Raw genomic sequence first — 26,463 nt, 5'->3', positions numbered from 1 at the left:
AAGAGGAAAGCAAGTCTTCAGCCACCTGTTATGGCTATGTCTCATCCAGAAAGTATAGCCAGAGACATTTAGGTAAATTCAAATAATCCACCCAGATAGAGATTTTACCCCTGAAAAAGAGAATGTGTCCTGGGAAAAGAGGACACATGACCCCACTCTGTGGCTGTTCCCATCTCATCTTTCATCACACCTCCCTGCACCAACTGAGAGAAAGAGAAGCGTCCAGTGCAGCTGCTGTGCCTCAGGTCTGTTGCAGAATGTTAGCAGTTGGATGTACCAGCTCAGAAAGCTACAAGTTCCAACCTCTCTCCATGTGCTACATTACTGAAGACTTCAAAGTGAGATTGTGACAAACAGCTGTTTCAGAAACATGCATATCATTCAGGTATATGCCTAAAAGTTAGAAATGGCTGCCAGCATGATTTGCTATGCAATCCTATTTATGTACACTCAAAAGCAGAAGTCAGTCCCAGGAAGTTCAATGAAATTTACTGATAGGGGGACACGGGTGGCACTGTGGTCTAAACCACAGAGCCTAGTGCTTGCCCATCAGAAGGCCGGCTGTTCGAATCCCCGTGACGGGGTGAGCTCCCGTTGTTTGGTCCCAGCTCCTGCCAACTTAGCAGTTCGAAAACACGTCAAAGTGCAAGTAGATAAATAGGTACCAGTCCGGTAGGAAGGTAAATGGCGTTTCCGTGCACTGCTCTGGTTCACCAGAATGGTTCACTTAGTCATGCTGGCCACATGACCTGGAAGCTGTCTGTGGACAAATGTCGGCTTTCTCGGCCTATAGAGCGAGATGAGCGTGCAACCCCAGAGTTGTCCACGACTGGACCTAATGGTCAGGGGTATGTTGTAAACAAAATTGCCCTTTTCCCTTATGGGGTATCCAAGAGCCCATATAGAGTCCTTACATAGGTTCCCTATTGGTAGGAGAAAATAACAGAGGCCAACCAGAGAATATTGAGAAGCAAAGCAGCTAGTAAGCCTGATCTTTGCAACAGGGTCCTCACTCACCACACAACACAGGAGGGAAGAGGAACCCAGAACAATGGTTAGACTTTTGAAATTCCCTGCCCTGGAGCTCAAGACCACCCCTCCATACATCATACCTACATCACAGAAAAGGCGGTCTAAAACAGAAATATGAGTGACTTGTTTATCTCTTCAGACAGGTTACCTGTTTAATGGTCACTTGATTGGATTGCCTGCTTACTTGATTGGATACCCTGGGGAGCCTGGCCAGTCTTTTGTAATGATAAATACTTAGTAATGATAAATACTTAGTTCCTGGGCCATATCACAGGATCACCCTATTCAAACACAGGCATACCCTTAAGACAGGATTTTTGAAGGAAAAGACAATGGGGTGGCTTTTCCATTTTCCTTTGACCTTGCAGAGAAAACATTTGGTCAGTTTGGGAATCAAAAATGGTTCCAGGTCGGTCTTCCTGTGCTGATCTATGTACGTGCTTGGTTGGTACACTTATGAACATTTAACATATCTAAGACATCAAAATTCCTAGCACAGGTACCTTTACCTTTAAGCAATGCATAGGATTGCAGTCGTGATGCATTAGGTTTTTTTGGGGGGGTGTTAATTTGTTTTAATATTTTTTCAGTAACACTGATCCATGAGATTGTAAAAATGGGAAAGAAAATCTTGCTAAAGGAGGCAATCAAACAATTTATTATCATCACCACTATTTCCCACTGGATTTAACATTTCCAGAATATCTGATTGGACATTAGTTGAAAGAGGGATTCTGATAGTTAACGTAATTCATCCAACATTTGCTTTTATTTCTCCTTATGCGCCAGACTAAAAATGTCACTGAAGTCTGCAAGCCAATATTCCATAACCTTCTCAGCCAGCTGTCCAAAATCACAGTCCCTTCTTTCTCCATTTAGAAGAGCTTCCCTTCTGGCTATTAATCCAGTTCTAAACTTTGTTTCCAGAAAAACTCAACACAACTATTGGGAGTTCAAATGGAAGTTGAACTTTCCCCAATATTTGTTCATTGCGGGATCTGCCTACGATATGTAAGACAATTATCAGCCCTGTTTCTGTGTGATCATGGTTCTCACCTTGACAGGCAACCACTATTATTGATGGTTGTTTTATAAACTGGGAGAAATCGAGGTGAAGTCATAGCCATATGTGCAGGACCACACACGAGGCCAGTAACTCTGCAGACTTGAGATGGAGTCTGGAAGTCTGCCAGGCGACAAGGACAGACATTTCAAGAAAGGAGGTGATGGTTCTTCCTTTGTGTTATTGCTGAACTTTTCTTCATTTAACTGTACACTGGGCTGGGCTCTCATTATTTATCTAGAGGATTTATATCCCACCTTTCAGTCAAATGACCTTCAATGTCATTTAGAATGGATTATAATAATTCTGGAAACCAAGTCTTATGAGGAATGGGTGAGAGAGCTGGGTATGTTTAGCCTGGATAAGAGGCGACTGAGAGGAGACAGGAGAGCCATCTTCAAAGGGCTGCCACATGGGGGCGGGAAGCAAGCTTGTTTTCTGCTGCTTGGAAGGCTAGGAACCAATGGATTTCAGTTACAAGAAAGGAGATTCTGCCTAAACATCGGGAAGAACTTTCTGACAGTAAGAGCTGTTTGACAGTGGAACACTCTCTGTCGGGAGGTGGTGGACTCTCCTTCCTTGGAGGTTTTAAAGCAGAGCCTGGATGGCCACCTAAGATTCCTGCGTCCCAAGGGGTTGGACTAGATGACCATTGGGGTCCCTTCCAATTCCACAGTTCTATGAGTCTGTCATAGTGTCTTTGCACTCATTGGCAGCAAAAAACAGCTCCTTTTCCCTTATGGGATATCCAGGAGCCCGTATGTAGTTTTCCTATCGGTAGGAGAAAATAACAGAGGCCCACCAGAGAATATTGAGAAAGAGCTAATAAGCCTGATCTTTATTAAACTGTTGCAACAGGGTTCCCTGCTTACCCCACACAGGGAGGGAGGAGAGGAACCCTGAACAACAGTGCACAAGCCATTATATAGACTGCCCGCCCTGCCCACCCCCCAAAACATCATACATACATCACAGAAGGAGGTGGGCTACAGCAGAAATACATCAAAGGGGGTGGTCTACAACAGAAATCCTGTTTTGTCAGGATACCTGACAATGGTCACTGACTGCTCCACCTGGGTTGCCTGGCCATTCCTTTTGAGATGCTAAATACTTAGTTCCTGAATCCAGGTCACAGGCTCACCCTATTCATACACAAACATGCCCTTAAGATAGGATTTGAGCAGAGACAATAGGCTTTCCCATTTCCTTCCTCACTGCAAAGGAGTATCTGAGGTCACTGGGAGAGTCAAAATGGCTTCAGGATTGTTCTCTTGTACTATTTCAAACACATGGTTTATATACTTACGTATGCATTGGCATTGTACATTTATGAACATTTATTTTATATTTGGGACCTTAGAATTCTTACAACAAGTGGAAAATAAGAGCAAGTTTACCTCACTGCTCAGAAACAGAGTACGTTTTGCACCATTATCCTTCACTGCCAATAAGCAGGCTTTCTAAAAAAATAAAATAATGGAAAACTGGAAAAGGGGCAAAATATTTCAAAGGGTAATTCCCCCACCCCACACACACCATGGGTTGGCTGTGGCTGCTCTCTTGGCGCTGTTCCACTTCCAGCAGAATGGCCTTCATTGTATCATACAAACTAAACACCCAAAGACTTACACCCGATCCCACCAGGTGCTTGGGAAGAAGTGTGAATTCCTCCAATGCAATTACCTCATACTGTTTGGCATGGCAAGGTGTGCCAGAGTGTGTAAGAAACTGTCAGTCACACCCCACAGGTGAGACCTGTAAACATGCAGAACCACCAGTATTAAAGCAGCGTCATCTGGTGAAGTCATGGCCAAAGCATCTGTGCCTGTGGATTCACGGGCCGGGGTGGGGGTGGGGGGACACTGCAAATAGGAGGCCGGGACGTTCCAGAAACTGCCAGTAGTCAAGGCCTGGCTACAGTCTGTTTAATGCTTTTTATACCCAACTCCCCTAGGAGGAAAGGCTACATTTGGGGGCTTAAATCTAGAGAAAAGGTGATGAGAGGACGACATGATTTAGGTGTATAAAACTATGCAAAATGTGGAGAAAATGGACGGGAACTTTTTCTCCCCGTCTCATAAGTCAAGGACATCCAACAAAGGTGAACGTGGGAAGGTTCAGGGCAGACAGAGGCCCTTTTTCATGCACCATGTGGTTGAGCTATGGTGGCTACTAACCCAAGAAGTGGTGATGGCTATCATTATAATAATAATGTCTTTATTGTCAATGTACAACCTGTGTACAATGAAATTAACCAAGCCTCCCCACCCCCATTGCACTCTGTGTGCTTGTTGCACAACACACCAACTCTGAAAGTCAGTTGCACTATATTATTTTCCGTTCAGCAGCCTAACAGCCCAACTGTGGATGGCTCCAAAAGAGAGTGGGACCAATTCATGGGAGATAAGGCCATCGCTAGCTATGAGCCCCAATGGCTGTGTTCTGCCTCCGCTGTCAGAGTGCTGCTGGGCTCAGGGCGGCCCCCTTTTGGCCTTCCCACAGGCAGCTGACTGGCCACGCTGAGAGCAAATGTGAAACATGACCTCCTTTTATGGGCTGCTCATTTCTGGAAGCCGTCAATTAGTTTGGGAGCACGTTATGTTAATCAAACATCCTGTATGTAATATACAAATATGGAAGCCTCATTAAGTGCAATAAACGTTTAGTTAAACCAGTATAACATGTTCCAGTACCACATACCCACCAAGTGTCCCAATTTTCCAGGGACAGACCCAGAATTACGGCTTCTGATTTGATCCTGGATTTCCCCCTCCCCAGTGCCGCTGAGCTCAGGGAGGAACCTGAGCCAGGGATTGTCCTGAGCGACAGCGGCTGTGAGGGAGCACCCCGCTGCCTCTCCCTGGTCTCTCCGTGGCTGCCGGCCTCCTCCCTTGGGCAACTTGCAGCAGCTGCTAGAGAGCAGGCAAGGGGTAGGAAATGCTCTGCAGGGGGATGGCAAAAAATGTGGGGGGGATCAAGGAGGGTCAGTGGGGGGGGGGAGTGAGAAATTTTCATCTGAGGAATGTTGGGGGAAATGGCAACCAAAACATGTGGACTGTAGGTGACTCTATGTTAAAAAATAATAACCAGCAACATTGTATCTGGGGGGCTTATCTTTCTCTGTCTGAAGTCATGCGTGGTCAGAATCTATAATACTTTGAACAAAAGCAGCCAAGACTTACACATTTTTTCTTTCTTTCCCAATGAACTCCTTAACTAACAAACTAACCACTTCTGCTGCCTGAAGTGACTTTTATCTAGTACAAGGTAAACACAACAGAAAGTCAATCACATTGTAGGGGCCATGAAAGGGGAGCTAAAGATAACAAAAAGATTAGCACATCCTACTTTATGCAAACAGGAGGGCTTTGCATTGAAAAAGCAGGCCAACTCCCTCAGAAATTGTCACAACATTCCTCTTGAATGCTGCCTGGCAAATTACAAGCATTTCTAAGTGGAATTTCTTAGAGAGGCTTTGAAGGAGGCTCTTGCAATCTGATTTGTCTCACAGCTCAGAAATCACAACCAAACTCCGGACTGGCAGTTACAAAACTGTGGCAAAGAGGAGTGCGGTAAACTGAGGTCACATCTACACCATGCATTTAAAGCACAGTATTTATTTATGAATCTATAAGCCACACTTTCATAAAAATATACCAAGGCAGAGTGCAACATGCAAGGATAAGATCAACCAAGAATTCATAAAAGCTGCATTAATACCATCAATGAATACTAACTGGCTCTACCGCTTTAACAGTCACCCCCCCCCCCCGAGAATCCTGGAAACTGTAGTCTATCCCTCACAGAGACTTTCCATTCCCAGACAGCATTCCAAGGTTCCTTAGGGGAAGTCATACACTTTAAATGTATGGTCTAGATGTGGCCTGAATGCACTAAGCAAGCAAAGGAGGGTTGCTTTGCAGGTTAAGATTTCAGGGGACATTCTAACCACCAAGGATATTTGGCGATATCTGACTGTGTATAAAGGTGCCAAAGCACACACCTGCCTTAAAGACAAAACACAGAATGTCTCTGGAAGTCCCTGTGGTCTTTCCAGACATCTAAGCCTCTCCCTGTGTGACATGTTCATGGACTTGGGTGTTAATTACTTTGGAGTGCTCCACGTAGCTGCTCTGGTAGCACTAAAGGAATTCCAAGTGAATACAGACAGCTATTGCTGACCTCTCTTTGATCAGGTAACGTCTATCTAAGAAAAGCCACAGATTCAACTTAAAAAGACCATGCTCTTCATCAGCTTGATGAGCAGCTCTGCACTAGATCAAAACCTTGCAACTATTTAACACACCAAAAGATTCGGCTGGGCCCATTAACTACAAACCCCAACATCTGGGATCCTCTCCAAACTTGTGCCAAACCGTTGCAGTTGTTTTGTAACATTTTGCACTGAGACCCCCCAAGCTTTGCAGCACCCAACAAACTGAGCAACTGATACATCAAACACGGGGTCCGTACTTAACATTAACTCTGAACCCCAAAATATGGGGTCCCCTCTGATGTAGAAAAAAACCTGCTCTTTATGGGGTATCCAAGAGACCGTACAGAGTCCTTGAGTGGGTTCCCTATCAGAAGGAGAAAATAACAGAGGCCAACCACAGAATATTGAGAAGCCGCCCATGGCGGGTGGCTTCCTGGGAGGGTGGGGGGGAGGGAGCTGTGCTGCTTTGCCAGCAGCCTTCCTCCCTTCCCTCTTCCTTTTGACAGCTCGGGGAGGCTCCGCCCCCGGAAGCAGCCCATGAGTGGGGGGCAATGGTGCACTGCCCGCCAGTGACTACCAAGCCTCCCCTGAGCTGTCAAAACAAAGGGGGAAGGCCGCTGGCAAGGTGGTGCAGCTACGCCCCTTCCCCCGACAGCTCGGGGTAGAATTGGGAGTTGCAGGTGGGTGGCGTGAATGTCACCCCCCTCAGTGATGACACCCAGGGCGGACCCTTCCTCTACCCCTGGCAACAGGGTCCCCACTCACCACATGCAGGAAGGAAGAGGAACCCAGAACAACGGTATGCAAGCCCTTATATAGGCTTTTGAAATTGCCCACCCTGTAGCTCAAGACCACCCCCCAAAACATCATACATACATCACAGGAGGAGGCGGGCTACAGCAGAAATACATCACAGGGGGTGGTCTACAACAGAAATCCTGTCTGGCAGGATACCTGACAATGGTCACTTGATTGCTTTACCTGGGCAGCCTGGCCATTCCTTTTGCGATGCTAAATGCTTAGTTCCTGAATCCAGGTGACAGGCTCCCCCTATTCATACACAAAGATGCCCTAAAGACAGGTAAGCGCAAGTCAAGGGAGAGGCTTTCCCATTTCCTTCCTCCTTGCAGAGAAACATTTGGGAGAGTCAAAATGGATTCAGGATTGCTCTCCTGCACTATTTCAGACATGTGGTTTATATACTTATCTATGTGTTTGTCTTGTAAATTTATGAGCATTTAATTTATATGAGACCTTAAATTCTTATAACACTGCCAAACCTGTGTCAAACTTTTTTGCCGCAAAAAATCTGCCAAGCTTTGCACCAGTTTGGAAAGGATCCCAAATTTGCGGCTTTGTAGTTAATTTTTCTGATTTGGACCTAGTAAGAGCATCTCAACTCCTTCATCCAAGTAATGTATAAAGTCGTGGAACAACAGGAAAACACCTCTCATTTTTTTTGTGTTCATCTTTGCCCCCCCCCCCAGCTGATAAAATCAATTAAAGACAACAACTTGGAATAGCTGTGCAATTTCCCAGATGCAGGGGATACAATACCCTGCTTGGTATTGACTGCTCTAGCTTCCTTCTCTATGGTTTGTCTCTCTTCTCAGTTTTAGCATTCCCCAACAGCGACAGTGTTAAGAGGTCTGGGAGCCGAGTTGCCATTCTATGTCTGACTTGTAGCTGAACAATATTTGGGGGCTGCTGAACTGTCCCTGTCCGGAGGCACATGCTGCTCTTTTTGTCCCTCCCCCACCTCACAATTTCCCTTTCCCAAACAGACAGCTAAACCTACTACAGGCTGTCAAGATACAATGGGCTGGAAGCTTGAATGATGACCTTCAGAGGGTGCCTGGGCAAGATGCCCTCGGTGGGCTTACCACCTTCCCACTGTTGCTCGCTGTTTGGCCCATTTTCTCTGGCCGTTAGTGCCGCTTGCTTCTGTGACTCCCTGCCTGCTCACTCAGGGGAGGGAAGAAGCACTTACAACAAGGAAGAACATGAGGGTCAGGAGGCACCATGGGTTGGCAGCCCTCCTCTCTCTGCTAAGGCTCCACAACACCAATCCCCCAAAGTGCCAGTCCTGGAAACATTTGAAAGAGGGCTATAGGACCTCTTTCTGACTGCGGGGCAGTCAGAGCAGGACTTTGGGGCAAAGGTCTGTCTAGGGCCCAACTCAGAAGAATGAACAAGAGGGTCTTCCCAATGCAGAAGGCCTGCTTGCCACGTTTTGAATTTAAACGAAACAATACATGTTAACACTTTAAAATAAAAGTGGGGGCAGTCCAAACTCTAAGATGTCCTAATAGCAACACTGATCCCACTAGCCTTTACCAGTTTTCAGAGTAAGCGGTGTTTCTTGAATTAGAGATCAATGAGGCAACAACATATTATTAACTAGAATTCTTTTAATAATTGCTGCTTTTAAATTATTTACAGCCAATTTATTTTTGCAGAAACGTAGTCAGAAAAAAGGGATAAATTTAACTATTTTTATTTAACTATTTAATTTAACTAAATTTAACAGAAATCAAAGTAACCATTTCCTCAGGATCTAGAATTACCATGCCAACAGAAAAAAAAAATCTACAAAGGTAGCTGGGAAGTATTTTGGGGCTTAAACTTGACAACGCAACTGTTTGGGATGAATGTTTAAATTCTCCAAATAAACCTCTAATTTTTATTCAGCAACTAAACATGCCCCTTTTATTGAAGTAACCCTGACTGAAGGAACTATGAGTTGCCAAATTGTGTATTTGCCAAAATTCGTGATAAGTCATTGGAAGGGTCAGCTTCTGCCACAGTCCTCAATTTGCAGCATCTGCAATTAAATAAAAAGCAAGCAATTTTAGGCCCTAAAATAGAAGCCATGATAATCCACACACAATGTGTCAGGCAAAATGGATTTGTGATCCCACTAACATAAAGGCCATTATCTCAAAACAGCACCACCAATCCTTCTCATAGTTTACTTGCTCCCAGAGATATGAAGGGAGGGCAAAAATATCAGAACAGGTTAAACACTCAAATTGCAAGCAAACAAAATCTGTACCACTCTTTGTTGATATGCATTACAAGAAAACAGAGTTTATACCTTCTTACAGCCATATGAGGAGCTGGGGAAGCGTTTTGCTGTTTACTTGAACAAAATGAGCTCTGTCACACTATTCCTGTATTTAACTTCAGGCAAAGAATGCATTCTCTGAGTTCTTGCTAAACTCAAATTGCAGTAGCAGTTCTGGAGTAATTCAAGAAAAGAGCCATATGATGGTAGCAAGGCTATCAAACTGAGACAGGTACTAAACAACATGTGAGGAGTGAAATCCAGAGGCAAATTCATCTTCTTGGGTCAAAAACAAGCACATCACAATATATTTAACTGCTTTATCTCTGAGCACCAATGATTTATCCTGAACAAGGTATTCAGACTACCTAAATGACCATATTTACAAAGTTGGGATTCTGAAAGTTTCGATATTGAATTACTGAATTTTCCACTGTGTTTGAGGTATCTTCCTTTCAAAGCCATCTATTTTAAAAGATTTAACTCTGCCAATCACTCATCAAGCTTAGATTATCAGCAGGCCAATGGGATTTATCAGTGCAGAGTAGAGGTTATTGATATTTTCCATCCTCTGAATCTGGGACCAAGTTGACAATCCTCTGAACACATGGAAATCTTTATTATTTCCATCCTTCAAGAAAATGCAGAATTAGTGACAGCCAAAAGTTGACAATAGCTTAGAGGTTTAAAATTTTATATACTGTACTCTACAGTACTGAGTTTTGCTTTCCTAAAGAATGTGGACAAAATGTGTTACAAACACGAGTCCTGCTAGGCAATTCTTTTCTAGATGATTAAATTTTATGAATTGAAAAAGGGAAAAAGGAGAAGAAGAAGGGATGTTTGAATTGCTGTTCTAAAAACAGTGTGCCTAATGGGGCATTTTAAAATGCAGAACTACTCTAAGGTACTTTCAACTACACCATGACTCAACCCAGCTGCTTATGTTATCTCCTTGATTAACTTAAGACTACATTAATGCCTCTCACTTAACTTGGCTCCACACAACCAGAGCAGATGGTGATTTGTGTGCACACACCACAAGACAAGCTAAAGGGCACTTTGCAGAATTTGAAACTAGTTATACAAATGTGGAGAGGTTTTACGAGGTCTTATGAACCAACAAGTAGGTCAAGCCGGTTCTGATTTCACCTTTAAAAAAGGTAAAGGTACCCCTGCCCTTACGGGCCAGTCTTGACAGACTCTAGGGTTGTGCGCCCATCTCACTCGAGGCCGGGGGCCAGCGCTGTCTGGAGACACTTCCGGGTCACGTGGCCAGCGTGACATCGCTGCTCTGGCGAGCCAGAGCCACACACGGAAACGCCGTTTACCTTCCCGCTAGTAAGCGGTCCCTATTTATCTACTTGCACCCGGGAGTGCTTTCAAACTGCTAGGTTGTTAAAATTGAAAAAGGAACACGACAGGGTTGCCCTATCTCTCCATTGCTATTTATCTCGGTCCTGGAGGTGCTCTTGAACATGATTAGGAAGGACCAGTTGATTAAAGGAATTCAGGTCGGAGCTAAACAATATAAACTCAAGGCCTTTGCAGATGACCTGGTTTTGACACTACAGGAGCCAGAATCTAGTACGAAAAGGGTTTTAGAACTGATTCAAGAATTTGGTCAGGTGGCAGGATTTAAATTAAATAAGCAAAAAACTAAGGTTTTGGAGAAAAATCTGACAACAATGGAAAAAGAAAGGTTTCAGAAGGAGACAGACTTAAATGTGGTGAAGAAGGTGAAATACCTAGGGATTAATATGACGGCCAAAAATTTGAACTTATTTAAAGAAAATTATGAAAAATGTTGGTCAGAGGTTAAAAAAGATTTAGAAATTTGGTCAAAATTGAAGCTTTCCTTGTTGGGTCGAATTGCTGCCATAAAGATGAATGTATTGCCAAAAATGCTGTTTTTGTTTCAAACTTTGCAGATTGTGGACAGGATGGACTGTTTCAAGGGGTGGCAGAGAGATATTTCTAAGTTTGTCTGGCAGGGCAAAAAGCCCAGAATAAAATTTAAAATATTGACTGATGCTAAAGAAAGAGGGGGGTTTGCCCTGCCAGACATGAAGTTGTATTATGAATCAGCAGCATTCTGCTGGTTGAAAGACTGGCTACTTCTTGAGAACACTGACGTTTTGGATTTGGAAGGGTTCAACAATGCGTTTGGGTGGCATGCATATCTGTGGTACGACAAGGTCAAGGTTCATAAAGCGTTCAAAAACCATATTGTCAGGAAAGCAGTGTTTAATGTCTGGACAAGATATAAAGATTTATTATAAAACAATACCCCAAGGTGGTTATCACCTATGGAAGCTAAGGCTCGGAAAAGACTCAATATGGAGGCCAAGTGGCCGAAATATTGGGAGATATTAGAACAAAATGGAGACACATTGAGATTGCAGAGTTTTGAGAAACTAAAAGATAAAGTGCGAGATTGGTTACATTATTATCAAATTAGAGAGGTTTTTAATATGGATAAAAAAATAGGCTTCCAGGTGGAAAAATCGAAATTAGAAACAGAATTGTTAGAACCTAAAACTAAGGTACTTTCAAGAATGTATAACTTGCTGTTAAAATGGAACACTCAGGATGAAACGGTCAAATCAGCTATGATCAAGTGGGCGCAAGACATTGGTTATAATATTATGTTTGCTGACTGGGAACGGTTATGGACCATCGGTGTGAAATTCACGGCATGTAATGGCTTAAAAGAAAATATTATGAAAATGATATATAGGTGGTACATGACCCCAGTCAAGCTTGCAAAAGTATATCATTTGCCTGATAATAAATGTTGGAAATGTAAAGAAACTGAGGGAACATTCTTTCACCTCTGGTGGACATGCCCAAGGGTCAAGGCTTTCTGGGAAATGATCTATAATGAATTGAAAAAGGTATTTAAATATACCTTCCCTAAGAAACCAGAGGCCTTCCTTTTGGGCATTGTCGGCCAAATGGTGACAAAGAAGGACAGAACTTTCTTTATGTATGCAACAACAGCAGCAAGAATACTCATCGCAAAGTACTGGAAGACACAAGATTTGCCCACTCTGGAAGAATGGCAGATGCAAGTGATAGACTACATGGAATTGGCAGAAATGACTGGCAGAATTCGAGACCTGGGAGAAGAGTTAGTAGAAGAGGATTGGAAGAAGTTCAAAGACTACCTGCAAAAACATTGCAAAATGTATGAATGCTAAAATGATGCACAGGCTGTAAAGAGAATATGGCATCAGTGACATAGTTGAAAGGATTATGTAAAAAATGTTTTAAAGAAATAAGGGTGAAAAAATTGAATAATATTATGTCAAATTTAAATTAAATGACACAAAGAGATTAAGTTATAAAGAATAGGTAAAAATGGATTTAAAAGGAAAGGAAAAATTGGAGACATAATAGGTTGAAAAGTATAATATAGAATAAGATTTGAAAGAAGGTAAAGTACTGCTGAATATGAGTGTGTAAACGGGAACACAGAAAAGGGAGGTGTGAGGAAGTCAGAAAAGAAGGTTATAAAAACAATAAGTAAAAAATTGGATTTTTAGGTTTTTTAATGTTCTTTTTCTTTTTATTTTTTTCTGTTTTCTATTGTATTTTTCTGTTTTTGTTTAATTGTGATGATGTGTTTCTTTTTTGGTTGATTGGGAAGTTTGTTTTACTATTCAAAATTTCAATAAATATATTTTTAAAAAAACAACAAACTGCTAGGTTGGCAGGCGCTGGGACCGAACAACGGGAGCGCATCCCGCCGCGGGGATTCGAACCGCCGACCTTTCGATCGGCAAGCCCTAGGCGCTGAGGCTTTTACCCACAGCGCCACCCGCGTCCCATATGATTTCACCTTTACCCAGCTTCAAATCAGAGGTGTCTCCCTCTACTCTTTCTGTATGTTTTAAAAGCCACTTCTCACCCTCAGGAAGGTGGTCCAAGTAAAACTGTTTCCTATTTATGCCAAGCTCCTCCTCCTTTCTTTGACCAGGCCTGAATATACATCAAATATTTGCTCATAGCATTTCCCAGTTCTTCCTATAAAGCTATTGTCAAGAAAGATGGGATAATTTCATATTAGAAAGCAGAACTCATGTTCTTCCACCTCTTCGTTGCCATAATCCCCTCCAGGTGAACAAGGAAAGAATGTTTCCCTTGAATGAAGCGTGTTCAGAATTAGTCATTGGCCTGGGGCAAATAAAAAATATTTCTAGGCTCCATTGTTGTTAGCTGCTCCAACAGAGTAGAAGGGAAAAGGCAGGGCAGCATTACAGAAGCTGCAACATGGAGTTCCATCTCTCAATAACCTAAAGAGTGACAAATTTAGAGAGGGCACACCTCTAAATTTCAAATTAAAACCTTTGGGCAGCTGCAGATCCTTCCTATCCCCTTAGCCTTAAGGAAAAGCTTAGATTAAGTAGAGCAGGAGTACTTAACTCCCACATTTTTTATTATAAAAAGTGAATGTACCCCCAGAGGTATTTTTAACATGAATGTTGCTGAGCAACTTAAAAAGTAGTAGCCTATTCATATTTGCCAGCTGGCTGCATTTCCAGCCTGCAATTTGTTTATTTTCGCCAGCCTGTTTTATTACTTATGTAAGCTGGATAGATGGGAGCAGGAAAGTAAAACTTCTTAGGGCCAATAGGTTTTGACATTAGCAAGACTGGGTTTCAAATGCAGTACTGCAGATTCTCTTGGGTAGTTCAACACCCTGGACCCTAATGGTAATTAGCACCAGGGGAGCTGCCAACACCTGGCAAAATGGGGCCAGGGAAGGGAGGAGGAACTAAGCATTTTTTCTTTATTTCAGCTGAAGGCAACCATGTTGGGGAAGGCTAAGATTGCATGATAATTAAAGAGTGTAAAGGATAATGTATCCATATTAAGTGATAGCCATTTTTTCAAAGCAGGAAGTCTTGCATAAGGAATTATTATAGATAGATGTACACACACGATATAATTTATTTCTCTGTCATTTACGGAGCACTGCGTCTACTCTCACCTCTACTCTCAGCACAGAGAGGGCACAGCTGGGGAAAGCTCACTAGTCACTGCAGAAAGCTACAGTATGTTGCCACCAATTTAGTTACTGCAGCTGTTAGCATAGGAGCTGCCACCATATTTGTCTTGCATGAAAAATAGTACATTCACACATACCGTATTTTTCACTCTATAAGACACACTTTTCCCCTACAAAAAAGTAAGGGGGAAGTGTGTGCGTCTTATGGAGCGAATGCGGGCTGCGCGGCTATCCCAGAAGCCAGAACAGCGAGAGGCTATCCCAGAAGCCAGATCCCTCTTGCTGTTCTGGCTTCTGGGATTCAGAAGATTTTTTTTCTTGTTTTCCTCCTCCAAAAACTAGGTGCGTCTTATGGTCTGGTGGGTCTTATAGAGCGAAAAATACAGTATTCCATGGGAAGAAGCTGAAGTCTGGAAACAGAAGAATGGAAAGACCTTCACACTTCTCCTTGTATCCACAACCCTTAAGAGGGAAGGGGCATTTTGTCACCACAGGGATAGGACAAGGGGTGGGGGAGAGGAATGCTGAGCTGCTCAGCCACTTTACCCGGGAAGGGGACAAAAATAATTCCATTCCTGGTTGTTACTGCACATGAGATCTGAAGAGGAGGAGACTTTGTAAACCAAATGCAGCTGTTCACCACAAAGCTGCCACTGAATTTAGCAGGAGGGGATACTGAAAACCCCCACAACTGTTTTGGGCTCACTTAAATACCAGATACTATTTATGCTCCCAGACGGGCTTCTTCCAAAGCACTCCTAAACTTGTATTTCAAGGCAGCTGCTTGTCAGGAGGCAGAGGCAAACAGTGCCCTCTCTTGTCCAGTTAGACTAGCAAAACTAAAACTCTTCATTCAACATTCCCATTCATATATACAATCAATGGGCAAAATGCAGCTGAACTAACAGGGGCCAAGCCATGGTGCTGTCTTAGTTATGTCTGAACCTGGCCTCATGGTTTGTCTTACCCAAAGCTCACAAGCCTGTGTTCTGTTTCTTCTATGACTTATCACTTGCTGCTTGACTGGGGGAGATAAGCCTGATTTTAGATTTAACACTAAGCCTGGGGGGAAACCTCAGACTAAAATGTAACTAAAATGTCCAGACCACTCTGGCCCTCAGAATTATTCCCTTCATTGACCCTGCTTTGCACCTGGAGTGATTTTGCCAGGCTGGAATGTGATACTGAGCTGTGATGATGCCTCTTGCTTGTCTGCATGGAAGACAGAGAGGGGTATGCAAGGGGATATAGAAAGTAGCTTACTGTACTACGGTCAAATTTACATCTATTGCTCTGGCTCCACCCACCTAGCAAGAGTCAAGGGTCCACACTAAAGTGGCAGGGGACCTCATGGTCCAATGTAGACTATGGATACAGTTCCAGCATCACTTACTGTTCTTCCATGGTAGTACATGTGGCAGGGACCTTGGAGCTCGTAGTCCTGAAGCTAGCTGGTTCTTAAGTCCCACGGCTGGACTTGATCCAGAACTGTGGGGCAGGGGAGGGGAAGGAATGAAAAATTAATGTGGGGCCTTTGGGTGGTGAAGGGCAGATTATAAATGCTCTTTTCACTCTTCAGGCTAGGATAAAGTGCAGTAAACAAAGTAAAAGCTCTGGTTACTGAAATAACAAGGTTTAAAACAGTGAAAAGCAACTTGTTAATTAGTCTTGAAACACATTCATGCTGAGTGTTTGTTATGTGCTTAAAAGGGACAAAAATAAAAATCACTTGCTGCTTATCCCCAGTTAATACAATGGAAGCAGCTAATTTATAAGGCTGAAACAGACCAGACATTACTCCTGGTTTTCCACCTTTAAATTGTGATTATACTTTGCAGGTGACAATATTATTTCCAACTCTGAGCACTAATAGTCTACAGATTCCCAGTTGCTAAAAGGATTATTTGTGATGGGTCATGACAAACTAAACATGTTGCCAGGAGTTTTTTTTATACAGCTGCCTGGCAGTAGGTCTTTTAGCACTGCAACTGAAACAATGCTAGGGAGAAGGAGATGCATGGAACCGCCTACCTACCACAGTCCATTATGACTAGGGAGTGTCAGACTCAGAAGATGGAGAGTAATGCCACTATAAGGTACTGGATCTACAACATAATGCAGTTCTCATGCCAAGGAGGAGCATCCCCCAAGGCTCATTGCTAGGAAACAGTAGTAAGTTTTCCCAGGGATTGAAAAATTGTCTGACAGTGGTTATCAACCAAGACTTCTGGTTGTTGTCAGGACTGCTCTCTCAAAAGGTGCAGTGTCTTGTCTCAGAGACTATACTCCCACGGGTCCAAATTGGGGGTGTTGTTCCAGCAATTGTGCTGTGCTTCTGTGGTGATTGGAGTGGAGCACCAAAAACAAGGACCAGTCCCCAGCTCAAAGCTGTAGAGGGGGGCAGATCATTCCTAGTGGGGCTTGTTAGCTGAATCCCACCCTGGATTCCAATCTGTCTCAAGTAGCTGCTTTAGCTAGGAGTGCTTATGTCCAAGCTTAGGTTAGTTCACTAGCTGTGGCTGTTCCTGGGTCAATATAGCATGGCCTCAGCAGTCCATGTTCCAATGCCCTCCTGCTTGGACTACTGCATTGCCCTCTGAGCACCAACAGTGTGATTGGAAGGCAGCTATTGTAACACTAATTGGATTGGAGGGTGAGGATTCCTGGGAGTTTATAACTCACCCACTGGGAAGAACCTTGAGGCTAAGTCATGGCTCACTGCAAGTTCCTGGTTGGATTTGGTTCCTGCTATGCAATTGTGCTACTTGTGAGTGTGCATGACGTCCAGAAGCTTCCACAGTATTCCAGTTTGCTATACAGTGGTACTTCGGGTTACAAACGCTTCAGGTTACATACACTTCAGGTTACAGACTCCACTAACCCAGAAATAGTACCTTGGGTTAAGAACTTTGCTTCAGGATGAGAACAGAAATCGTGCAGTGGCGGTGCGAGGCCCCATTAGCTAAAGTGGTGATTCAGGTTAAGAACAGTTTCAGGTTAAGAACGGACCTCTGGAACGAATTAAGTACGTAACCAGAGGTACCACTGTAATCCAGTGTTCCCCAATCCAGTATTCCTGGCACCCCCCAGAAACTTTGGACTACAACTCCCATCTGACTCAGGTTGGGGAAGGTTGAACTGTGTGTGTGAGTGTTTGGGGGGCAGGGGCAGACAGCAAGAAAAGCTTACAATGAAACAAGCCTCAGTATCATGAGAGCTGTCATCCTGCCAACCCACACAATGGAGGAAAGACAAGCTTGTCCTTCCTGAGTAGTGAAAGAAATCACTATCATTTGTGCCTCCAAAAAAGGAGAGAAGCCATCCTGCCCAGAGCAAGAGGAGTGCAACTTACTGTTAGGTTGTACTGCACACTGCCATTCTCAATATAGAAAAAGAGACACAACACTCATCAAAACTCTCCCTCATGTGTTAGACCTATGCTGAAGGAGGCATATCCCCCACAAGTGTAAGCAAAAGCTTACATTGTTCATGATAACTCCCCAAATAATTTTTAAAAAAAGAATTACTTCTCTGTCCACAACAAACAAGCGCAAAGGAAGGAAAAGATGAAGATGACCTTCATCTTCGCAGTGCCGGATAACCCAACTTTACCTGCTTGCCTCACCATGGTGGCTTGTGCCCCAAATGAAGACAGAGTTCGATTGGCCTGCTACGTCTGTCAGGTAAAAAAAAATATTACTGAAGCCACATATGAGAAGCATGGAATAAACACCAGACTTTACTAAGGAGAATACAACTGATGCAGTTCTGCCTGAACAAACACAGCTATTTAATAAAGTAATTTACCTCAAGTTGTACAACATATCATTTTCTTCCCAGCACAGGTGATGGAAAATAATGGCTCGGGCAGAACAGGTGTTTGAAAAAAGCATTCCTTCTTACTAAGATCATTACAGTTTCAGGAGGGGACAGGACCTTGGTCTTGCAGATGTTCTAGCAAAGTATCAGAAACACAGAGTCTCACCTCTGTCCCAGTCTTCTTCGCATGGAGGAGATTGCCAGGAGCTTACCACACTAACCTCTCTTCTGCGGCTATCCCCATGGATTGCTAAATGAAAGAAGTTTATTTGTGAGAAAAAGCATTGTATGAAGTGCCTAACGCAGTGCTGGGCACCAAGCTTGCCTTTTCTAGAACAGCACAGCCCTTCCTTGGCTATGGGTGTGACAGAAAAATGGACCTAATTTCCGAACGCCCTCATCTTAATCTGCCCAATTCTTTAATGACCAAACACAGGTAACATTTTTGTAAACTGAGCAGCAAAGCTGTGGTGGGCGGCAGGAGTCTAACAAGAGGTCAGCTAGAATTATGCCTGTGCTGGCCCTGTAAGGACAAGTTTTCTTCATGGCTGTGATTAGGGGTTTGAACCCATCTTTGTGTTCAAAGCTGTCCAAGCTGTATTGGTTATTTTATATCTTGTCCATCTTTGCATAGCCAAACTTACCTGCTGGAGAAGAGACCTCAAACATCTAGTGAACAGGAGGCGTGAGTTACCCACAATTTTTATGACCCTGGCCCTTCTTGTCTTGTATTAACTCAAATGCCAAGTAGGTTTCATCTTAATGTGAGTAATTTTTGATACAATATTCAACAATAAAAGTCACTAGCCTGATGAAGCCAGGTGCTGGAAAAACTTGCACGCTCAGCAAGAAAAAAAATATTATTCTACCCACACTACTTCAAATCACAATCAAACAGGCACCACAAACATGTGTTATAGATTCAAAAAGGAATTATAGAAGACTGAGAGCAATCCCTTTGTAATGTTAAAAGTCAAGGTAAGAGGCAGCTGCCAGCCATTAATTCATACTGAAAAATTTCTTACCAATGTCTTGCTCAATGCACCTTTTGTCATCACAGCTTGATATGTGTTGACTGATCTCTTCTCTGGGCACCTGATGACGGGCATTAAATGGGCATGTGACCAGTTGCTGCACTTTATCAGGATGGTTCTAGAAAACAAAGACATGGCTATCTTATTTTAAAGCTATGCAATACAGAACTATCAAACTATATACAGTACGTATATTTCAGACAACCCTGATTATGTGCATGGCAAAAGTTATTAGCTGTAGAACAAGCACACAACACACCAAAAGGCTCACAAACATGCAAATCAACTAGGAAATCAGGAGTTCTGTCCTAGCACCTTGAAGTCTTGATTTGTGTATGCATGCTGTGAAAGGTCAGTGGTGTTTTTCTTTCCATGAAGTGTTAATTATTTTATTGTAAAGAGATTAAACAATCAGGCTAGCTGGGTATCAGTTCACCAATGCCTTAACTAACAGCATACAGTGGTACCTCAGGTTAAGTACTTAATTCGTTCTGGAGGTCTGTACTTAACCTGAAACTGTTCTTAACCTGAAGCACCACTTTAGCTAATGGGGCCTCCTGCTGCCGCCGGAGCCCGATTTCTGTTCTTACCCTGAAGCGAAGTTCTTAACCTGAAGCACTATTTCTGGGTTAGTGGAGTCTGTAACCCGAAGTGTATGTAACCCGAAGCGTATGTAATCCGAGGTACCACTGTATATGTTACTTAAAGACAGCAGCATGGTCCATTGCAGTTTTTCTCTTCACAAAGCAGGTGGCTTTGTCTAGCTTGTAAGCAAGGGCTTCCCCTGGAGGAATGGGGTGGGAGAAGAGCCTGCTTTCAGGCAAAGTTAGAAACAAGGGCTTTTTCAGAAAAAGAGTCAGGAAGAGTTGCTTAGACATGCAAGCACTCTCATGGTTAGTCTGCTGGGCTGGGTTTGGACATTCTAAGAAAACACTGCTTTGTATTACGCACAAACCAGGCCTTTATGCCTAAGAAATATCTACCTTTCCACTGGGCCTGACCAAAACATCCTTCACAGAATCACAGAACTGTATAGTTGGAACAGACTCTGAAGGTCATCTAGTCCAAAACCCCTGCAATGCAGGAATCTTGATTAAAGCATTTATGACAGTTGGCCATACAATCTCTGCTTAAAATCCTCCAAGGATGGAGAGTCCACCTTGCAATTGGAAGGTTTATATATCCTAGTACCAAGTATTGTAGGGCTAACATTTCTCTACCCATTATGTAGTTCTGGAGATAAATTGAAAAAATGAGCATCAGGTCAGATGGCTGGTGTGCACTTAATTGGAGGGCGGTTTCAGTTTATCTCCACACTGTCTTCTTTTAAAATGTCCTTTAGTTGATAAAATTCATCTCACACAAACTGCAAAGAGTAACAGCACTGACACATCCCAAGCATCAACAAGCATATAGACAGAGGTGATCCAGCTGACACAGTATACTTGGACTTCCAAAAAGCTTTTCAACAAAGCTTTCAAAGACTCATGAGTCCGCTTAGCTCAATCAGAAACTAATAGATAACAGGAAGCAGAGAGGAGGAATAAATGGACATTTCTTCCAAAAGAGGAATGTGGAAAGTAGAAGTGCCCCAAGTAGGGCTGGATGATATCTGGTTTTCCAATGTTGTAAAACCATATTTACTCGAGTCTAATGTGCCATTGAATCTAATGCACACCTTAATTTTTGCAATGTAATTTGGCCAAAAAAGGTGAGAAGTAGATTTGAGTAAATATGGCGTATCACCAGCTAACCATTGAAATACAGTGGTACCTCAGGTTACATACGCTTCAGGTTACAGACTCCGCTAACGCAGAAATAGTGATTCAGGTTAAGAACTATGCTTCAGGATGAGAACAGAAATCGTGCTCCGGCAGCACGGCAGCAGCGGGAGGCCCCATTAGCTAAAGTGGTGCTTCAGGTTAAGAACAGTTTCAGGTTAAGTACGGACCTCCGGAACGAATTAAGTACTTAACCTGACGTACCACTCTACAGTGATGCATCATGATGTCTGAAATAACCCTGAAAAAGGTTGGAAAAGTGGCTGAGCTGTGGAGGGAGGGAGGGACCAGGAAGAAGGGAAGGTGGCTACCCACTTGCTCGGGCGAAGGAGCTCCTGCCCACTCCCTCCACAGCCCAGCCCTGGCCCTGGCAGAGGGAGCCTGAGAAAGTGCTCTTTCTTCTGCTTGCCTGCTCGTCTGCCTTCATCTGAGCAAGTGGGGTGGGCTGCCTCCTTCCAGGGGTGTAGCAAGCCCTGCTGGCACCTGGGGTGTGCGTGCATGTGCACGCTAGGGTGCGGGGTGCACGCCAAAGCAACTGTGTCCTGAGGGCGTCTGAGAGGAATGCGGCTGGCATGCGCAGGCCCAGTACTGCCTGAAAAAGCAGTGTGGGGTTTGCTGCCGGAGCAGCTGTGTCCCTCCCGGACACCCTCCAGCTAGATTGGCTATTGGCCTGATTCAGCAAGCTCTTATGTTCTTAAGTCAACTATAAAGCCACAAGATACAGGCTCCACACAGTCAATAATAGAATCTACATTTCCTACCTTACGACACTTGACAAGGTGGTAGGGGAACCTACATGCCCTGATTTTATGATTCTTGTCATATGGACACTGCATTAGTTTATCAGGATCTGAAGGATCAACTAGGAAAAAAACAAAGATGGAAGCATGCTTTGTGGTCGAAAAGATGTATCACAGTTAAAAAGTGGGAACACACTAATATATTGAAATTAATCAGATAACTGAGAAAAGCTATTGGTTCTCAGTATTCCATAACCGCAGAATTACTTCAGGTTTAGTGGCTAAATACACCCACTTGTAAGATTTAGGTGATTAGGGTACTAAACAAAGAAAATGTAGTCAGTGGTGCAAGACTGCTGCAGACGTTAATGAGCACATTTATGAAATAAAGCGCAAGTTCCAAGGAACTGAATCCCTGAAGCTACTCAATTAGGCAGTCCAATTAAAAGAGTTCTTCAAGGAAATTGAAGAGGTATGGCTACATTTTCCCCAATGGTCTCATAAGACAAGTGGGTCTTGGTTTGAGTGCCTTTGTATTAAGACTTTGCTACAGAGCATCATATTACAGATTTTGCAGGTTCCTCTGTGCTTTTACTTCAGAAAACATGAAAATCCTATTTCAGGTCTTCACAGTTATGAAAGAAACCCACATGGAGTTTGGCAATAGTCTTACATTTGTCAAAACCAGAAGGGGTGGAGAAGCCTCTTAGTAGGTATGGAGTTGGTCTGTTAGTCATCAGGTGTAAACTGCTTTCCTTTCCTTCTATATCATTATTACCAGCAATATGCTCTATGAACTAAATCTCACCGGTGGCCGAAGTGCCCCCCTCCAGCCCCCGTGGCACCCAGTGCTGAATCTCCCCAGCTGCACTGAGAAATAACTAATAATCTAGTAATAAAACACGCTCATAACATATTGTATATTGCTAAGTAAATGTATGCTGTGCTTAAGTATAAATCATTTATCCAACGACAGAGTTTTGTATGGATCACAATGTTTTATTGCCTCATTTTCTCCTCTAGTGAGCTTCACAGCTGAATATTTGAAACAGTCTCCCCACAGAGTCAAAACTGTGGAATGATTATCAGCACAAAAATAAGAAAGAAAAAAATTGGTACTTGCCATAGTTGTCTTCCATCTCCAGATTAGAGAAGCTATGGTAACTATGCTGCTGTGTCTCTGAGATATAATATCTGCCCTAAAGACCAGAAACCAGAAGGTAACAAAAACCAATTCGGTTAAAAGCAAACTCAGTCATACAAAGATTAGATGTACATAAACTAGTCTCATATATATGGAGCAGTTATTCCCCCTCAATTTCCCCTCTTAATGGGTAATACAGAAACCCAATAATGAACCCCGTCTTCCCTACAAATAACAAAAATAATTAGTATTTCCTTCCTAATAGGCTTACTTGTTTTTCTTCACTTTGCACAAAAGCCGCTATTTTTGAGGCAATTATTTTAAACAGTTTTATACTTTTGCCAAAGCTGGCATTACAGGCCACCAGTCTTCCCTGAAATAACGGGATTTTTCAATTTCCTGTCTAATAATAATAATAATAATAATAATTTAAATGCTGCCCACCTGGCTGGGCTACTCCAGGCACTCTGAGCAGCTTCCAAAGAATTACAACACAGTAAGATATTAAAAATTAATTAAAACGTTTAAAAATTTCCCTATTCAGGGCTGCCTTCAGATGTCTTCTAAAAGTCAGATAGTGGTTTATTTCCTTAACATCTGATGGGAGGGCACTGCACAGGGCAGGTGCAACTACTGGGAAGGCTGTGTTTATTTGTGTATATGAGGGCTTGTGTACACACCAGATTTCACCTTCTCCCCATCACACCACCATCTGTTTTTCAATTCAGTGGGGTTTGCAATGGGGACATGACGGTGTAGGGCTGTAGCAATGGAAGACACAGAAGACCCACTTCCTAGGAACTAAACGTGTTTGAAACAAAAACAAAAAAAACCCCAAAACTGCAGCTTTTGTAAAGCTTCCCTGCCTGGTAGAAAGTCTTACTTGCCATGCAATAATATGGGTGTTTACACTGAATGCACAGCCAATGTCTGCAGTACACTTACCAAGACTGGGTTGCAAATTCAGTTAGTGCGGAAAACCTCACTTTCATACCACTTTCATGAACAGACACTTCTCACCCACATGGTTTAACAATTAAGCCATATGAACAAGGAGTACAGAAAAGTGCAACTCTTCTGTGTTCTGCAATTTTTCGGGGTGGGGACAGCAAGTGGGATGCTTATGTATAGATTTTCTAGCAACCTTAAAGGTAAACCTTAGGCCTCAGCAAAGAAGGTACTGTAGATGCTGGCGTATTAGGCGACTGGGCGTATAAGACGACCCCCCAACTTTTGCTGTTAAATTATAGAGTTTGGCCGCCCGCCAAGCGCTCAGTGACAGAACAACAGGGCTGGGCTGGTGCTGCCCAGGGCGGGGAGGAGGGGGCAGCAGAGCTCTCTGCGTCCCCCGCCACCCTGGAGGCGAGCGAAGGGTAAGGACGAGCGGGAGGCGGGCAGAGATGGAAGAGGAAGACTGTGAGCACAGTGCAGGAGCCAGGAGCTGGCAGCCATGATCATGCCAGGAGGGGGGAGAGAAGAGAGAAGGCACAAAGTTAGGGAATGCCCAGGAATGGGCAACAAACAACTCCTGCCTTTAGGCTGCGGTGGTTCAGCACCGTTGCATTTTGTTTCCACAGGCAGATGGACACATACACAAAATCAGGATTCCATAAATAGGTGTGGAAAGAAAGGCAGGCAGACCTATTCCAACCCCCAGGATCTATCCCATATTGAGATGGCCTCCTTGCACAGCTGTTTCCTGTCCCCAGTGTGCAAGGGTGCCAAGCGCCACCAGGGGGAGAGCGTGCACCCCTCCGCTGCCTCTGCTGTCGCAGCAGCAGCAGCAGCAACACCCGAGGTGAGGTGTTTGGTGCGTGGAAGTCCCTCCCTCCCCCCGGCAATCTGGTGGTCCCCATGGTGGCAGGGCGGACGAGCCCTGGCTGAAGCCGCGCACCACCTCACCGCGGGAAGGGGAGGCTGCCGCAGTTGCTGCTGCTTTGGGAGGCGGCTCTTACCATCCTTCTGCCCGTCGCTGTTCCAAGCCAGCCGCCGCCACCTGCCACAACCATACCCAGCATATAAGACAACCCCCGACTTTGGAGAAGATTTTCTGGGGTTCAAAAGTCGTCTAATATGCGGGAATCTACGGTGACATCCTACTGGAGAATGTGTGAGTCGTCACACATTGTGCTCAAGTTCCTCAACTCATTAAGCCCAATACCACTAGCACTGTGGAAAGTCTGGACATCTAAATATAAGTGGCATTGGAATGTGCACATTTTTAATGATCATCAAAACCAAGATGCTAGTACCAAAGATTTTTAAGTTACCTCAGTTATGTAAACTCAACATACACCTTAGAGAAAGCTGGAAAATTTGATCAAAGAGGAACTAAGCTGCCAAAGTCCTGCTCTGCACTGGCAGAATAATTACCAATATTCTTTAAAACTGTTTAAAATATACCTTGTGACTCATTGTTGGTCTCTGTTTTCTTCTCAGTCTGAATTCGGAGTATTATTCTATTCCTAGCACAGCTGGGACGATCAGGAACAGCAAGAAAAGAACAGACAAAAAACCCAAACATGTATGTTCATCTATTAACTTTTTAAAAACTGACAATGAACAGAGGGAGAACCCAGTTTGAGGCACACAATTTCTTTTTCTATTCAAAACTAATTATTACAGCAGGTGTTTTTCTGATCAAGTATGGGCAATGGCCAGGGTAATAGGAAGGCCTAAGACTAGGGTAGGGGCTGAGATCCCTTTGTACCAATAAAATATTTGAGGGGGCTGGGACCCACTAAGTTGAAGAAAATTCCTATTCATATGGGGTGCGCGCGTGCCATGTCATGTGATTGTTTATGACGAGTCCCAATATTTTATTCAAGTAGGCATCCCAGTCTGGAGGACCCAAGGTTACCCAGTCTTTTTTTTTTTTTTTTACTTTATTATGTCCTGACAAGAATCCTGTGTGATCTATACAGCATGGGGGCAGCAACTTAAAACATAAGATACTTGCTGGATTCGCCCCTGCCCGGAAAAGTCTTGCACATTACAGGACAGCAGTTCACTTCTATTTCTTTTGAAACGTTTGAGGTATCACCATAGCTTATTCTAGAGTTAGCAACTACAGTGGTACCTCAGGTTAAGTACTTCATTCGTTCCGGAGGCCCGTTCTTAACCTGAAACTGTTCTTAACCTGAGGTACCACTTCAGCTAATGGGGCCTCCCGCTGCCGCTGCGCCGCCGGAGCACGATTTCTGTTCTCATCATGAGGTAAAGTTCTTAACCTGAGGTAATATTTCTGAGTCTGTAACCCGAAGCGTCTGTAACCTGAGGTACCACTGCACAGAAATTCTACCCGGCCCTTTTAGCGCCCTTGCACCTCTTTACAGGGTCTCCCTCCCAAGGGGGCTGAGAAAGACGCGCGCCCCCCCCCCAGCCCGCAAGCCTTGGAAGAGGCGCCTTACCCGCCGGCCTCGCCAGGGAAATGGCGCTCTCCGCCCAAGGCGCGCGCCTCCTCTCCCGCTCCTCTCCCGCCCCCGCCGCGCGTGCGCACTCGCGTCTCTGCCTTCTGCCGCTGCTTTCGAACGCGCGGCTCGCGCGCCAGTTG

At 43.8% G+C, this 26,463-nt stretch overlaps 1 protein-coding gene across 1 annotated transcript; it reads right to left on the bottom strand.

Moving 5' to 3' along the window:
- Positions 1–8,704: 8,704 nt before the first annotated feature.
- On the bottom strand, positions 8,705–26,430 carry LOC114592906 (gametocyte-specific factor 1-like). Its single transcript, XM_028721227.2, has 9 exons — positions 26,321–26,430; positions 25,314–25,384; positions 22,890–22,965; positions 21,788–21,888; positions 19,237–19,363; positions 18,378–18,461; positions 18,005–18,068; positions 15,786–15,880; positions 8,705–9,135 (listed from the first exon to the last, which is right to left on the bottom strand). The coding sequence occupies exons 2-9, from the start codon at positions 25,323–25,325 to the stop codon at positions 9,122–9,124; spliced, it is 573 nt and encodes a 190-aa protein (XP_028577060.1). The 5' UTR covers positions 25,326–25,384; positions 26,321–26,430; the 3' UTR covers positions 8,705–9,121.
- Positions 26,431–26,463: the final 33 nt, after the last annotated feature.

Source organism: Podarcis muralis, chromosome 2 (genome assembly GCF_964188315.1).
Source record: "Podarcis muralis chromosome 2, rPodMur119.hap1.1, whole genome shotgun sequence".
Lineage (NCBI taxonomy): Eukaryota > Metazoa > Chordata > Lepidosauria > Squamata > Lacertidae > Podarcis > Podarcis muralis.
This window is presented reverse-complemented; position numbering and strand designations above follow the sequence as displayed.